At 58.3% G+C, this 14,992-nt stretch overlaps 1 protein-coding gene across 10 annotated transcripts in view; it reads left to right on the forward strand.

Annotated features, from left to right (window-relative positions):
• HDAC4 (histone deacetylase 4) overlaps positions 1–14,992 on the forward strand; it is a 276,699-nt gene that overhangs the window by 191,792 nt on the left and 69,915 nt on the right. For 9 of the 10 annotated variants that reach the window (XM_066233668.1, XM_066233661.1, XM_066233665.1 and 6 more), the window contains 2 exons: positions 2,515–2,665; positions 10,234–10,354. In XM_066233668.1, the coding sequence (XP_066089765.1) occupies positions 2,515–2,665; positions 10,234–10,354 (272 nt within the window). The remainder of the gene's footprint in view (positions 1–2,514; positions 2,666–10,233; positions 10,355–14,992) is intronic. The other variant, XM_066233663.1, reaches the window with a different exon arrangement.

The raw sequence follows: 14,992 nt of genomic DNA on the forward strand, positions 1-14,992 counted from the left end.
GAAACCAGAAAGACACCCTTGCCTTTCAGAAGGGGCGCACTGCTGATTCCTGGGGCCCACGCCCCGTGGGGTCCTCGTGTGTATGTGCCCTCTAGACATCCACAGGCTCCAGCCACGTGGTCCTGGGGACTCCCTTGTGCTGGAATCCGGGTGCCTGCACTCCTGCTGCCGTGCTGCCAGTGGGCGGGGCACCTCGGGCTCCAGGGCACATGGCCTGTGACGTGGCCATGGCCTCAGCATCAGTGACTCTGCAGAGCCAGGCCCGGGAAGACTGGCGTGAGCAGCGCTGTAAGCACACCTGCTGGTGTGTGCCGTGTCAGCACGTGTAAGGGACCCTGACTGTGGCTGCCGCTGTGGGCCACCGGTCATCGTGGTCAGGACGGGGCAGGCTCTGAGCAGCTCAGGTGCCAGCTGCTGGAGGCCAGAGGGTCGCTGTCCTCAGCTGGGACTGCGCATGGACCTGTCCCCAGGGTCTGTCCTATACAGTGGGGTTTATTTTGGTTTACGTTTAAAATGAACATTTGGCGTTGTTTCCACTGGAACATTCGTTCGTGTGTTCAGTTCCAAGGTCAGAGTCAAAGGAGCTGAACTCCAGGGGCTAAGCTTTGATTGTGAGCTCAGCGTTGGCTCGAAAGTAAGTTCAGCGTTAAACCCCATGAGAGCCTGACCTGTGGTGGCGCAGTGGATAAAGTGTCAACCTGGAAATGCTGAGGTCACCAGTTCGAAACCCTGGGCTTGCCTGGTCAAGGCACATATGGGAGTTGATGCTTCCAGCTCCTCCCCCCTGTCTCTCTCTCCTTTCTCTCTCTGTCTCTCTCTCTCTCCTCTCTAAAATGAATAAATAAAAAAATTTAAAAAATTTAGCCCTGGCCGGTTGGCTCAGCGGTAGAGCGTCGGCCTAGCGTGCGGAGGACCCAGGTTCGATTCCCGGCCAGGGCACACAGGAGAAGCGCCCATTTGCTTCTCCACCCCTCCGCCGCGCTTTCCTCTCTGTCTCTCTCTTCCCCTCCCGCAGCCAAGGCTCCATTGGAGCAAAGATGGCCCGGGCGCTGGGGATGGCTCTGTGGCCTCTGCCTCAGGCGCTAGAGTGGCTCTGGTCGCAATATGGCGACGCCCAGGATGGGCAGAGCATCGCCCCCTGGTGGGCAGAGCGTCGCCCCTGGTGGGCGTGCCGGGTGGATCCCGGTCGGGCGCATGCGGGAGTCTGTCTGACTGTCTCTCCCTGTTTCCAGCTTCAGAAAAATGGAAAAAAAAAAAAAAAAAAAAACCCATGAGAGTCACGGGGTCTTTTGTTACTGTTTTTTCATTGGCATCTGTGTAGCCAGGTGCCTGGGTGACGTTGGCGGGGGGGTGGACAGAGGGACTGAGATGGACGAGAGAGAGAGAGACAGCGGGGGTCTGAGGAGGCCCACTCTCTGGTGTGGCTGGTGGAGCTCTCACCACACGGCCTGGTCAGCGTGGCGGCCATTCTGCCCGCCTCTCAGACGGTAACTGAGACTGAAGTGGGGTCCCTGGTGAGGCTGGAGGTGGCCTCCCACGTATTTCTAACCACTTCCCTGAATGTGGTTCTTTGTTGCTCCCTTTTCAGTGGCTACTTGTCCTGTTCTTATTGATCTACAGCCGCTGTTTGTATGTGTGGTTTCCCTGTGCTTCATGAACATTGAGAAGTTCTTTTATCTTTTGCATTTTAATTTTGTGGAGTTTGTTGAAATTTTTACATCATCAGTTGGATAACTGTGAAAGCGTGATGTAAGTTGCACATAACTGGCCGTGTGGGTGTCACGCTCTCCCCAAGCTGTGCCGTTGTGGGCACCTCTGTGAGGGCTGCCTCCTGCAGCAGCTCCCCCGTGGGACGGCCCACCTGCCTCCTCGGCCTCAGCCCTGGTGACAGCTCTGGTGTTTGTCAGCAGTCATGACGTGTTTCCTGTCCTGAACGTCACAGTGATAGAAGCTCTGCCTGCCGACTGCTATGCCCGCCCGCCCATGCTGGGCGTGCTCACTGCTGTGCTGCCGTCTCCGGGCTGGAGCTCGCCCTTTCTCACCGCGGTGGTGCCCAGTGCGCATGCGCATTTTGTGCTCGGCTTGGGAAAGCGGTGTGTGCCGAGCCTGGGCACCTGGGTGACCGCTGTGTGCAGTCCTCCAAGGCTCTGAAGGTGTGTGTGCCCCATGTCTCCTGGCACGTCCCAGCAGTGGGCTGGTCACACCTTAGGGGAGGGCCTGTGTCACCCTCTCCTGTGCCACCCTCTAAAAGGCATCCCCCACTTGCAGGATGGCATACGTCTTCCTGTGTGTTTTCTTCTAGGAATTCAGTCACTTTTATTTTCACCTTCAACGTTTAAAGGGTCGGAGACGTCTGGGCCGCTGTCAGCCTGGTGCGCAGGTGCACTCAGCAGAGGCCGCTGGAGTTCTCGGAGATGCTGGCTGGGGGCGGCAGACGCGTGGGCCCTCCGCTGCCTGTCGTGCTGTCCCCTGTCCAGTCCCGGGGCTGACCTGTGTCTCCTCCTCTCCCTGTAGCACCAGCAGGAGCTGCTGGCCATGAAGCACCAGCAGGAGCTGCTGGAGCACCAGCGGAAGCTGGAGCGGCACCGGCAGGAGCAGGAGCTGGAGAAGCAGCACCGGGAGCAGAAGCTGCAGCAGCTCAAGCACAAGGAGAAGGGCAAAGAGAGTGAGTACGCGCCCGGCACCCCGTCCCCGCGCTCCCGTCCCCGCCGCCCGGCCACTGTGCAGTCACTGCAGGGCCCCTCCACGTACTGCGTCCTGTCACACTCAGCATCGGCCTTGACAGTGGGACTTGTCCTCTTTGGGGGCCACAGGAGCGTTCGGCACACTGTGGGTGTGACTTACGTTTTACACACTGTCGGCAGACTCCGCACAGACTGGGAAATGTTGAAGCCAGGAAGCGAGCCAGGCGCGGAGTGTGCGTGCCTGTGCACGCGGCCCTAAGTGTTTCTAAGTTCTTCTCCTCGGAGAGCGCTGTGAGCGCCCTGAGCCCGGGCATTACTGGGAGGGCACCTGGAGTTGGGGAGACCCGGGCCAGCCCTGATCTCCGCCCGTCACAGGGCTGCGCTCACACGTCTGAGGACCAGTGTGCCCAGCGCCCCGAGAAACGCCCTGACCTGACCCTGGCTTGGGACCCTGTGTGCGGTCCCCTTTTGGGAAACCCCCTGAGTCTCAGGGATGAGGCCACAGCCCTCTGCTGACAGCGTGCCCTGGGCTTGCAGCGGCGTGGACACCATGCATGGTCGTGGGGAGGGAGCCCTCCCCCATGGGGTGTGCCACTCTGTCTGACAGCTTGTCCAGCGGCACAGCAGGGCCTCCTCAGCAGAGCACGTGCGTGTCCACGGTCCCGGGCAGCCTCGCCCCACCCCGTGCTCAGCTGCCCCTGACTGTCCCCCGTCACCCTGAAGGGGTCAGGAGCACATCGCCATCCTGCGTCGGGCATGGGCACTGGCAGTCGGGGCATTCTCCTTCAGCCCACTGCTTGTGAGCACAAGTAGGAAGCTTGGCGTGCCCACTGAGATGCAGAACCTGCACAGCCCCGGGGTGCAGCTTCAGCCTCTGACACTGGTGAGCTGTCTGTGCAGGTGTGACCAGCTCTCACTAAGTGTCCGTGTCCATGTGCACAACAGCGTGTCAGGTCCTAAAGCTTCTCATAAAGTCTGTTGTTTGAAGTTGTGTAAAGATGTTTTTCATTGGTGTGTGCTGGAAAGCCCCTGCTCCTTAGTGTGTAGGACACTCCGGGAGCTGTCCCCAAGGCCGCAGCCTGTGTGACCATCCCGAGTACGCACCTGGGGCCGGGACAGCCGCCACCCTGTTCTCCTTCCCGGACGACTGCCCGACACCTGCCAGCCCAGAGCCGCTTCTCCCTCCCCGACGGCGGCTCGCTGTCTGGCCCGTGTTTCCTCTTCCACCCGTCACTGCGTGTGGCCATCCCGCTGGTTGTCCCTGCACGAGGGCCCACATGCACGCCCAGGGTGTCACAGGTGCTCAGGCAGTTTCCTGACTGAGGCCGTGCGCACCGCTGCCGTGCGCATCCTGGACGTGGCTCTGGGCGCACGCGGGCCCCTGTGACGTGGCATTGCCGAACCTTAGGGCGACTATGTTCAGCTTTCATCCAGGAATCTAGATGGTGACCCGGGTCACTGAGCCAGTTTTCGCTGCCACCAGCTGTGGGGCAGTTTCTCTGGTTACCAGGGAGACTCGGCACGTTTTGCTGTGCAGTGGGCCAGAGGCCGTCCTTGGTGTGAAGTGTGCCCGGTTGTCCCATGAGCTGTCCCTGTTTTCGATGTGGAGTGGCTCCTTTTGTGTCAGACTCCGGCCGTGTCAGTGCACATGTGCAGCTGTGTGCAGCCAGCTCTCTGCTCTCACCACCACTGCGGAGTCAGGATACAGTCTGACCTGCACCCATGTTGTTCGGTGCATTTGGTAGATGCTTTCTCTTCAAAAAGGGCACTGTTTTTTTCCTAAAGAATTTAGCTATTGTATTCTCTTTATTTTTTGTTTATTTTTCTATTTGTAAGTCCTTAGTCATTGCTTTTATACATGAAATTAAGGGCTTTTTAAAGTCACTTGTTAATACAGTGGTTTACTCTTAAAATAGTATTTTCTTCAGCTCTGATGGAGTTTCAGTGTGGAAAGCATGTCGAGGGAGTTCACACTCCCCGTGAGATCTAGTTTTTGTACCAACACTTGACCAAGTAAGGGCTACACCTGACTGGGCCATCAGTTCCAGCTCCCAGGTGAGGCGAGGTGGCGGCTGAGATCTGGAGAGTGGGACAGAGGCCGCGTGTCAGAGGCTGCACTGCAGACTGCTTGGCTGTGTGCACCGCTATTTGAATACAGACCAGGCTCCTGCAAGGGGCTGCTGAGCCCACAGTGCAGCAGGTGGGGCCCGTGTCCCTATGTGAGCACTGGAGTGGGGTGCAGCCCTGCCATTACCATTTCTAAAGCTGTGGCCCGGTGAGAAGGGGTTGAAGCGAGCCCTCCTGCTCTGTGTGAGGGGTCTGAGTGTCCTGGCGGCTCCGTGGTCCTCACACGTGGCCCGTCACATGGTGCTGCCTTCCCCCCTCAGAGAGCCGTCTTGTGGACAGCAGCCCAGTCCTGCTAGGGTCCTTGTTGTGGGCAGGACGCCTGTGTGCAGCCCAGAGCCCAGGCGTGTGTGCGTGTGTGCATGTGTGCGAGGCTGCTGGCGTGTGGCCCTGTGGGAGTCCCCCGTGCTTTCCCGGGGGTCAGGGCCCTGTTTATGCATTTTCCTCTGGGGTAAGGAAATCGTTGCTGTTTATCCAAAGGTAGAAGTTTTACTTGAGTACCAGCTGTTTGGTCTGTGCCACACTGCTCAACAAACCAGTTTTCCAGATCATGTGGACACAGCTCAGTCCACATGAGCTCCTCCTACTTGACCAGAATTTTTCAGTACAAATAATACTCGACGCCTCACAAAACATGGAAAGGCTTGACTTCAGAAAAGACCTTAGTTCCACTCGCACGTCAGAAACCGGCTGTGGAGTCCGTGCGCAGCCCTGCGAGCCTGCTGGAGCTCTGGAATGTTCCCTGCCCTCCCCAAGCTCGTCACAGCGGCAGCCCTGGTGGTTTCCGGCGTGTGGATCTGGGTGGCCAGGTCCTAATAATTATAACTGTGTGCGGTGTGGGTACTTGGCATGCTCGGGTTGGCTCTGCCGCCCTGAGTGTGGTCCAGTGTCAGCTGCAGCCACAGGGCATCCCTCGGCTGGGTGGGCGGGGAGGCGCCGGCTCATGCACTGGGAGCTGCAGGACGCAGCTGCTATTTAGACTCTTGGGTTTTTTACATGGATTTCATTTTGAATATTCAAAGTTTTACTACACTTGTAAACATTTATAGTACTTCTCAATAATTCTGCAGTGTATTTATCTCCAGTACCCACTAATGCCATTCATTTGATGGAACAGTGAGTCTCAGAGTTTGTGCGAGTTTTAGTATTTCAGCTAAGATACCCAATTTTTGGTCATTTAAGTTTTGGACTTTCTGCCTCTAAGAAGCTGAGACACACTTGTTTCACATCAATTTAGAGGCAAGCGTCTGCTCTGGGAGCAGTGTGGTGTGAACGGGAGGACTCTCCTCACCGGACAGCCTGGGGGGACTGAGGGGCCATCACCACGGAAAGCCATTCGCTTTGATTTAAAAATGGCTCAAAAGGCTGGAGTTAAAAAATTGAACTCCTGATCCTACGAGTGATTCTTTGTTCCTGTCCCTTCCTCAGGGACATGGGCACAGGCAGGAGGGGTCAGTCTCGGGCAGAGTCAGCTAAGGGTAAGACGTCTATGTAATTCACTGCGTCCACAAGCACATGCTGCAGACTCTCCCCTCGGGCCCACCTGGCCAGCACCTCCTGCCCACCTGCCCGGCCCCCACCTGGCCAGCGCCTCCCCACCAGCGCCTCCCCGCCCATCTGCCGGGCCCCCACCTGGCCAGGCCCTCCCTGCCCACCTGCCCGGCCCCCACCTGGCCAGCGCCTCCCCGCCCACCTGCCGGGCCCCCACCTGGCCAGCACCTCCCCGCCCACCTGCCCGGCCCCCACCTGGCCAGCGCCTCCCCGCCCACCTGCCCGGCCCCCACCTGGCCAGCGCCTCCCCACCCATCTGCCGGCCCCCACCTGGCCAGCGCCTCCCCGCCCACCTGCCGGGCCCCCACTTGGCCAGGCCCTCCCCTCCCACCTGCCTGGCCCCCACCTGGCCAGCGCCTCCCCGTCCATCTGCCGGGCCCCCACCTGGCCAGGCCCTCCCGCCCATCTGCCCGGCCCCCACCTGGCCAGGCCCTCCTGCCCATCTGCCCGGCCCCCACATGGTTACTGTTCTTCCTGTTTCCCTTTCCTGCTTAGCTCTTACTTCCCTGCCTTTTATTTAGAATACCCTCCCATCCCTTTTGTATAAAGGACTTTGTTCCTTTTGCGTTGACGGGATCGGTGGTGACACATAGTAAGGTCTCTGTAAGTCTTGCCAAGTTAATAAAAGATATTCAATATGAATAATTTTAAAAAGTAGGAATCAGAGACATCTGATATTCATTATAGAGAGGCTCTATGGATTTCAGAACTTTGGTTTGCAGCAATCTGTTGAGAAACCGGTACGTAACTAGTAGCGTGAGGGTCAGAACCGGCAGCAGCTCTTTTGAGCTCAGTCCTCCGGAAGTGCAGAGAGGTAACGAGGCTTCCCCTCACTCCGGAGCCGCACGCCTGGGTCGGCATTATTGTGCGTGCCGCCGGCTGGGTCTGGCAGAGGTGTGAGGAGTGCACTCTAGTCATGCCCCCCGGACCCTGGGAGAAGGGACCGGTCACTCAGCCCCCAGCTGACGGTGGCTGGAGGGGCCAGGCAGGTAGTGCCATTGGCCTCCTCCTGTGAAGTGGACTTGGTCCCACACGTCAGGGAGGAACTGGGATGTTTGTGTAGGTCATCTAAGTGGGGAGGAGCCTTCCAGATATAGATATATAGATAGATTAGATAGATATGGATATATATAGATATAGATAGATAGATAGATAGATATAGATAGATAGGTAAATAGATATATATAGATAGATATAGATATAGATAGATAAATATAGATAAATATATAGATATAGGTAGATTAGATATAGATATATAGATATATAAGTATAGATATATATAGATATAGATAGATATAGATATATATATAGGTATATAAATATAGATATAGATAGATTAGATAGATATAGATATATATATAGATATATATAGATATTTTTTTGGTGGCAGAGACAGAGAGAGTCAGATAAAGGAACAGATAGGGACAGACACAGGAAGAGAGAGAGATGAGAAGCATCAATTCTTCATTGTGACACCTTGGTTGTTCAGTGATTACTTTCTCATATGTGCCTTGACCATGGAGCTACAGCAGACCGAGTAACCCCTTGCTTGAGCCAGCAACCTTGGGTCCAAGCTGGTGAGCTTTTTTGCTCAAACCAGATGAGACCGTGCTCAAGCTGGTGGCCCCGGGGTCTCGAACCTGGGTCTTCCACGTCCCAGTTTGACGCTCTGTCCACTGCGCCACCGCCTGGTCAGGCCAGATCATTTTAAAGATGAAAAAGCCTGGTTTGGGGAGGTTGGGTTTGTCTTCCTCTGATTTCATAAGAGCTGGGTCTGGCAGAGGTCTGAGAAGTGCACTCTGGTGCGGCCTCTCTTACCTTTACGCAAATCAAGGGGCCATGGTGCCCGCAGCTGCCCAGGGGGCCCCTCAGTCCCTGCAGACACCCCTCCTCTGGCGAGGGTCCTCAGCAGCTCGGGGAACAAGGCCTCTTGGTGTCCCGGCCCTGCGGGTGCTCCACAGGTAGCATCAATGGGCCAGTGTCTCCTCTGGGCAGGTTGTGTTCCCTGGCTCCGCGTTCCTGCCCTTCCCGTCACGGGTTGATTGCGTGCCCTGTCTGTGGGGACTGGGTGTTTATTCTTGGCCCTTCTCAGAGTTTAGGAGCCCTGATGTGAGCTCGGGTACCGCTGCTGCGCTGGGAGGCAGAGACTTCCTAAGGGGTGGGTCTGGGGGGTCCTCTCTGTTCCCAGGGTGCTTACTGGTGAGAAACGCCCTCCTCCCACAAGGGGAAGGGGGAGCCCGAGAGTGGGTGTTTTCTGAGGCTAGGCTGGCTGACATGAAACTTTCATTTGCTAGAAAATAAAAGGCACATTCTTGTTCTGCAGTGGACACTGCTCGTCCTGCGTGTCCTGCTTTCCCTCACCCACTCCTGGGCAGCAGGTTGGGAGTGACCCCGAGGTCACACGCTCAGACCGGCCATCTAGCTTGGCGTCATTGTCATCGTCTTCCTTCTCATCATCATCAAGGTTTAGTTTGGTCACTTTCCTGCTCTGCCACTGGAATTGAAAGATGCCAGGTGTTGAGAGAGAAAGTGTTACTCCTGGGTCCTGACAGGTGTGGACACGGGGTCCGTCCGTGGTAGTTCTGAGGACGGATCAAGGTGCAGGGGACCTGTCCTTGGTGAGTAGCCTGCAGGAAGTCACAAGATGGTCAGTGTTTAGAGGTGTTTGCAAAGCTAGTTAGCACCATGCTGCAAGGGCTATAATTTAATTTTGTTAGATGCTGTCACTTTGCTGTCCCTCCTAAGCAATAATCTCACACGTGGACGATGCTGTTTCCTCGTAACACTTCTGTGCTGCGAGGTTTGCAGCAACAACAAAAGGAGAAGAATAAGAACAGCTCACAGCTGGAACATGGTTTTGTGATCTGTGTTGCGCTCATGAGTGTTTTCTCTTCACTGAAACTGCTGTTTGAATCTACACAGTGACATTGAGGCCATCCCTGAGTGACAGGGTGTACACAGATACCGAGGAGTGATTGCAGCTCCTAAGGACAGTTAGACGCTCATGGGTCTGTGGGGCTGGGGGGTTCAGTCGGACTTTAATTTCTGTGCTACCTGTGAGTCACCTACAAGACTGGGATGCTGAAAGGACCCTCACGAGAGGAGGGGCATCTGCAGGCGCCGTGGCCCCTGGACGTGCTCAGGGGTGGAGGAGGGCTGGAAGTGCCCAGCAGCACAGAGAGCCGTGCAGCGCACTACCCCGGCTTCCGCCCGTGGGGGACATGCTCTCTGCCTCCCTCGCCACGGGGCAGGAAGAGGAGTGCCGTCCTCAGGTGCAATGGGAAAGGGCCCCCCCCACCTTGCAGGTGGGAGCACGGCAGCAGACTGGCCCGGGCACAGCCTTCCTCCCTGCTGCCGTGTCGTGAGGGGCGTGTCGGTGTGCACAGAGCCTCCCCGGGGTCTGCCTCGCTGCTCCAATGAGAGACCACCCTGCTGCCGTGTCGTGAGGGGCGTGTCGGTGTGCACAGAGCCTCCCCGGGGTCTGCCTCGCTGCTCCAATGAGAGACCACCCTGCTGCCGGTGGTCAGTGCAGGGCGTCCTTTCACGAGAGAGCGTTCCCACTCCCCGCAGCAGTGGGCTTCTTGTGGGGGGCAGTGGTCTTCATGCCAATCACATCTGCATTTTAGGCAGAACACAGTTACGTAAAACCTTTGATGGGAAGAAGACCCCTTAGAGAACCGTACCCCTGCCTCTCCTTCGAGAAGCTTCTTTGGTGTCCTGAGTTGGAGCCCACTGCCCGAGCCCCTCCTCCCACCTCCAGCACAGCTGTCACCCCCAGGCAGAGCCTCTGGTCACAGCCGTCACCCTCCTGTGCTCCCCCCGGGCGCCCTGGCCAGCCCTGGTCACAGCCGTCACCCTCCTGTGCTCCCCCCAGGCGCCGTGGCCAGCACGGAAGTGAAGATGAAGCTGCAGGAGTTTGTCCTCAATAAGAAGAAGGCGCTGGCACACCGCAACCTGAACCACTGCTTCTCCAGCGACCCTCGCTACTGGTACGGGTGAGTGCCCCGGGGGCGGGGTGGGGGGCCGGGATGCTCCTGGGCAAGTACCGCACGGTGGGCGACACGGTCTGGTGCTGAAGGCACGCGGCGGCACCCAGAGGGCTGTGGGCCTGGCTTGAAGCCACCCAAGTGCCAGTCCAGGGCTGGCGCCTGCCGTGAGTGTTGGCAGGTCACAGAAGGAGCCGCTCTGCAGCTCTGGCCTTTGCCGTGCCCCTTCTGACTTCTTCCCGTCCCGTTGGTTCTCAGGGAGGTCTGTAGGCCTGTGCGTCTCTTATTCCTGGACTGCGTCCCCTCCCTGCGCTGTGAGACGACGTCAGAACCGTTTGTGCGGAGAGTCGGTCTCCCTCGCTGCTGGCGATGCCGATGCCGTGTGCGGGGGTTGCTCCGCCCAGCGCGGTTCAGGGCAGCTGGCTGTGGACACGCAGGTGGGGTCTGGAAGGGCGTGGCAAGCTGCGTCTAAACTCTGACCAAGAGCGCTCGCTGCCCAGATGTGCCTGTTAGGTTCAGTATTCTGCTTTCCAGAGGAATCTCATTTCTGGGAGAAACCCGTTGGATGGTTTTTATAAATGAAAATGTGGTCATTTCATTGGGGGAAGGGTAGCTGTCCTCAACCCCAAAGTACTAAACACCAGATCCCCCTGAGGGGCCTCGATTACTCCCATGGGTGACATGTCACCAGATTGCAGTCAAAAGGCATGAAAGGGGACCCTCTGCCCCCCCCAGCAGTCACTGCGGTCACTGGGACACACGCTGTGCTCCTGCACGGCCGGCTGGTGGAGCTGATGCGGCTCTGCCACCTGCACGGTCACACAGGAGGGAGGCGTGGGGTCCACGCGGAGGCGCCGTGGAGCCGAGCCCACAGCCGGCTGGGGCTGAGGCACCGTCAGAGACCCCACCTGTGGTGTCACCAGCCCAGCCACGGTCACCCTCTAGTCCCAGGGGGAGTGGCCAGGCCGTGCAGTGAGGGTAGCACTGGGGAGTGGCTGCGATGGTGTCCACGGGCTGAGCTCAGGGCAGCAGGAAGAGAAGCCGGGATGGGCGGCTCAGGGCCCAGCACAGTGTGGAGCCTGGACCCCAGACCTGTGAGGGCAGAAGCGGGAGGAAGGCTGAGACAGTGGGGGGGGGGGGGGGCTAGAAGCTGAGACCAGCGGTGGGATCCCCGAAGACCCTTCAGAAGAGGAGCAGTCCAAGGGAGGCGAGCCAAGGGGGCAGGTGTGGGGAAGACATCAGGGTATTGAGTGGGGCCACAGTGGCCTAGAGGAGGGTTAGGGTGACCGTGGGGCTGAGAGGCCAGCCGGGCAGGAGCAGAGGCTGTGATGATGGGCTTGTGAGTACAGGAGCGTGCAGCCCATGGGCTGGGCAGACGTGTCCTCTGTAGTCCTGGAGGCTGCAGGGGAGGGTGGCTGCAGGCAGAGCGGGGCCCTGAGGAAGGGTGGTGTTCCACAGGTGCGGTGATGTTGGGCGCTGGGGAGGGGAGGAGAGGACTTCAGGGCTTTCCACCTGAGTGCAGGGGCTGTGGGGCACCAGGAGGACTAGCAGGGTTCTCCCTGGTGAGCATGGCGGCCCTGCAGTGGCCCCTGACCCGGTCGGAGCTGCTTGACCCGAGGGGCTTAGGGGGGGCGGGCTAGCCTGGGGCAGGCGGCTGCCCCTCCCCGTTGTTTGGGTTGAACTAGGCAGCTGCCTGCTTCTGTCACCCTAGACCAGGGGTCCCCATACTTTTTACACAGGGGGCCAGTTCACTGTCCCTCAGACCGTTGGAGGGCCAGATTATAAAAAAAATTATGAACAAATCCCTATGTACACTGCACATATCTTATTTTAAAATAAAAAAAAACGGGAACAAATACAATATTTAAAATAAAGAACAAGTAAATTTAAATCAACAAACTGACCAGTATTTCAATGGGAACTATGTTCCTCTCACTGACCACCAATGAAAGAGGTGCCCCTTCCAGAAGTGCAGTGGGAGCCAGATAAATGGCCTCGGGGGGCCGCATGCGGCCCGCGGGCCGTAGTTTGGGGACCCCTGCCCTAGACAGACACCACAGCGACCCACGCTGTCCCTGGCTGTCTGACGGGAAAAACATCAGAGAACGGGGCTTGCAGGGAAAGAGCCAGACCTTGACCCTGGTGTTGCAGCACACAGGGCTAGTGCGGATGCCGTACACCTGATCCTGGGAGCTAAACCAGTCACACTTCTGGAGGAAGACACAGGGGGAACTTCTCACAGCCGTGGGGGAGAGGTGAGCAGATCGTCCTGGGGCCCAGAGTCGTCAACTGTGCACTGGAAACGGGCAGCTGGACTTGATCCGAGTCAGAGAGGTTGCTCTTTGACAGGTAGCATTGAGGGGGAGCAGGCCACAGATGGGGGGCCGCACCAGGCGTCTGTCTCGGCACTTGTACCCAGTGTGTCACGAGCTGTGGCTCAGCCGGGCGCGGGCTCTGCCGACACCTGGTCACAGGGTCCACTGCCACACCGTGCACAGGTCCAGAGTCGGCACAGCCAGGCTTAGGGGCGCCCCGGGCAGAGGGGACTTCCTGTGTACCTGACACTGTGTCCTCATGGGCGTGGTGACCCGCGGTGTGTCTGTGTGTCAGGACATCCAGCTCTGAACTCATTGTGTAGCCCGCGCTGTCTGCCGTGACCCCACACGCGGACGCGGCTCCTCAGTGTGGAGATGTGGCTGCAGACAGGTGCTGTGGCCCCAGACACCCGGCCAGGCCTTCCCCTGAGTGTGCCGTGTGGTGCTGTAACATTTACGCTGGTTTTATGCTAAAAGGATGATATTTTGGATACATCAGGCTAGAAGAGAACACACAAGGTAGTGTCACATGTCATTCCTCTCAGTGTGGCCACCAGATAATGTGTAACTGCACAGGTCATCACTATATTTTTGTCAGGCTCGTGGGTATGAATTCTGAGTTTTGTTATTTAATCATTCCTGCAGCCGTCCTGGGAAAGGTCAGCTGTTGATAGCCTAGGTGGCTGAGTTTGTGTTCAGCTTTATCCTGAGTCGCTGTCATTGACATTTAGGACAGCAGTACAGTTTGTGTTTTCACCTTCGTCAGGGACGGTTGTCCTCGTGAAGTCTCCCTTCCAGTCTGTCAGGGTCCCGGGCGGTGGCTCCTGCCCAGGCGTCTTCCTCCCGGGAGCTGAAGGAGCCGGGGAGCTGGCCTCAGGGCGTGTCCACGTGGGGGTGGAGGTGCGTGACGGTGTCAGTGGGCAGGAGGGGGGACTGTGAGTCCGGACCTCTGGGTGTTGGGGAGCATGTGCCACAGAGGTGGGACTCGTGCTCACGCCTCTAGGTGCGTGTCCCTGGGTGTGGCGTGACGGGGCAGGGCCACCGAGAGCAGACACCAGAGGCCCTTTCCTCGGGCCTTTAGAGGCGCCTCTGCTCTTCCTCCTCCTGGAAGGCGGGCTGTGGGGGCGGAGCCTGGAGTCCCTGGATGAGGCCAGCTGGGCCAGGCCAGTACCAGCGCCCAGAATCCTGCAGGACAGCTGCCCAGAGCGCCGGGCCAGTGACAGCAGAGTCCCCCCCGCGCCTCCTGTCCCAGCTGCCCCTTAGGCCTCACTGCCCCTCCAGGTGTCACGTTGGTCCACGCAGTGACAGGAAGAGCCCGGCCCCGTCCCGCCCGCCCCCCCCCCCCACAGCCTCCGCGGCCGCCCCGCTGGCAGTGCTGGTGATCAGAGAGAACCGCTGGGTAGGTGTCCGGTGAGCACGGCTCCTCCAGCTTCAGGCTGCAGCATCAGCACACGGCGTTCATGTGTCGTCAGCCATTATTGATGGGAGCATTCTGTTAAGTAATACTCCAGGTCACATAATAAACACAGGTCTTTTCATGTTTCTTGTGGGAAAAATGAATTCTTATAACTTGGCACTGACAAGAGGTTTGAGCCTGTCCAAGGCCATGTTTATGTAGGACACTGCAGCTGTGACGTGTGGGCGTCACTCACAGACCTCGAGTGAGACTGTGAGTCTCGGGCTGAGGCCTGCGGGGTCTCGGCACAACTGCAGGCTGACAGGAGGGCTTCCTGCCTGAGGGAGGGTGACCCATGACAAGGGTGCAACCTGCCCAGGGGTGCCCCTGTCCCAGCCTGGGCTTCCAGCCCTGGCCACAGGGGGTCCCTGCAAACAGGAGAGCATCCGGACAGAGCTGTGTCCCTGCTGTGGTGGGCGCAGCCTGGTGGTGCTGGGGCCAAGCGTCCGGCCTGCGGGCCGTGCCATGCCGGGCGGGCCGTGACCTGGTCTCCGGGAGCAGCACCTCCTCTGTCCTGGTTTGCTCTCAAACATTCTCAGCCATCCACCTGTAAGCATTTAGGAGCTCGTGTTCTTAGTTCACAGAACGCCAGGTGCATGATAGGGAGCACTGCGTATTCAGATGAGCGCTCTAACACGCTCCAGGTAAGGACTGCGAGCTGGCAAGTTTCTTTCCAGCCATTAAGCAAATTACACAGTTTGAGCGTCACAGAGTTTGTTATCTCGCTGGTGCTTCCACAAGACTCAGCTGGCGGCCCCCCAGGCCGGAGCTGGCCAGTGGTCATCCTGAGGGCCGCCAGGCCGGAGCTGGCCAGTGGTCATCCTGAGGGCCCCCAGGCCGGAGCTGGCCAGTGGTCATCCTGAGGGCCGCCAGGCC

Source organism: Saccopteryx bilineata, chromosome 5, assembly GCF_036850765.1.
Source record: "Saccopteryx bilineata isolate mSacBil1 chromosome 5, mSacBil1_pri_phased_curated, whole genome shotgun sequence".
In the NCBI taxonomy this organism is placed as follows: Eukaryota; Metazoa; Chordata; class Mammalia; order Chiroptera; family Emballonuridae; genus Saccopteryx; species Saccopteryx bilineata.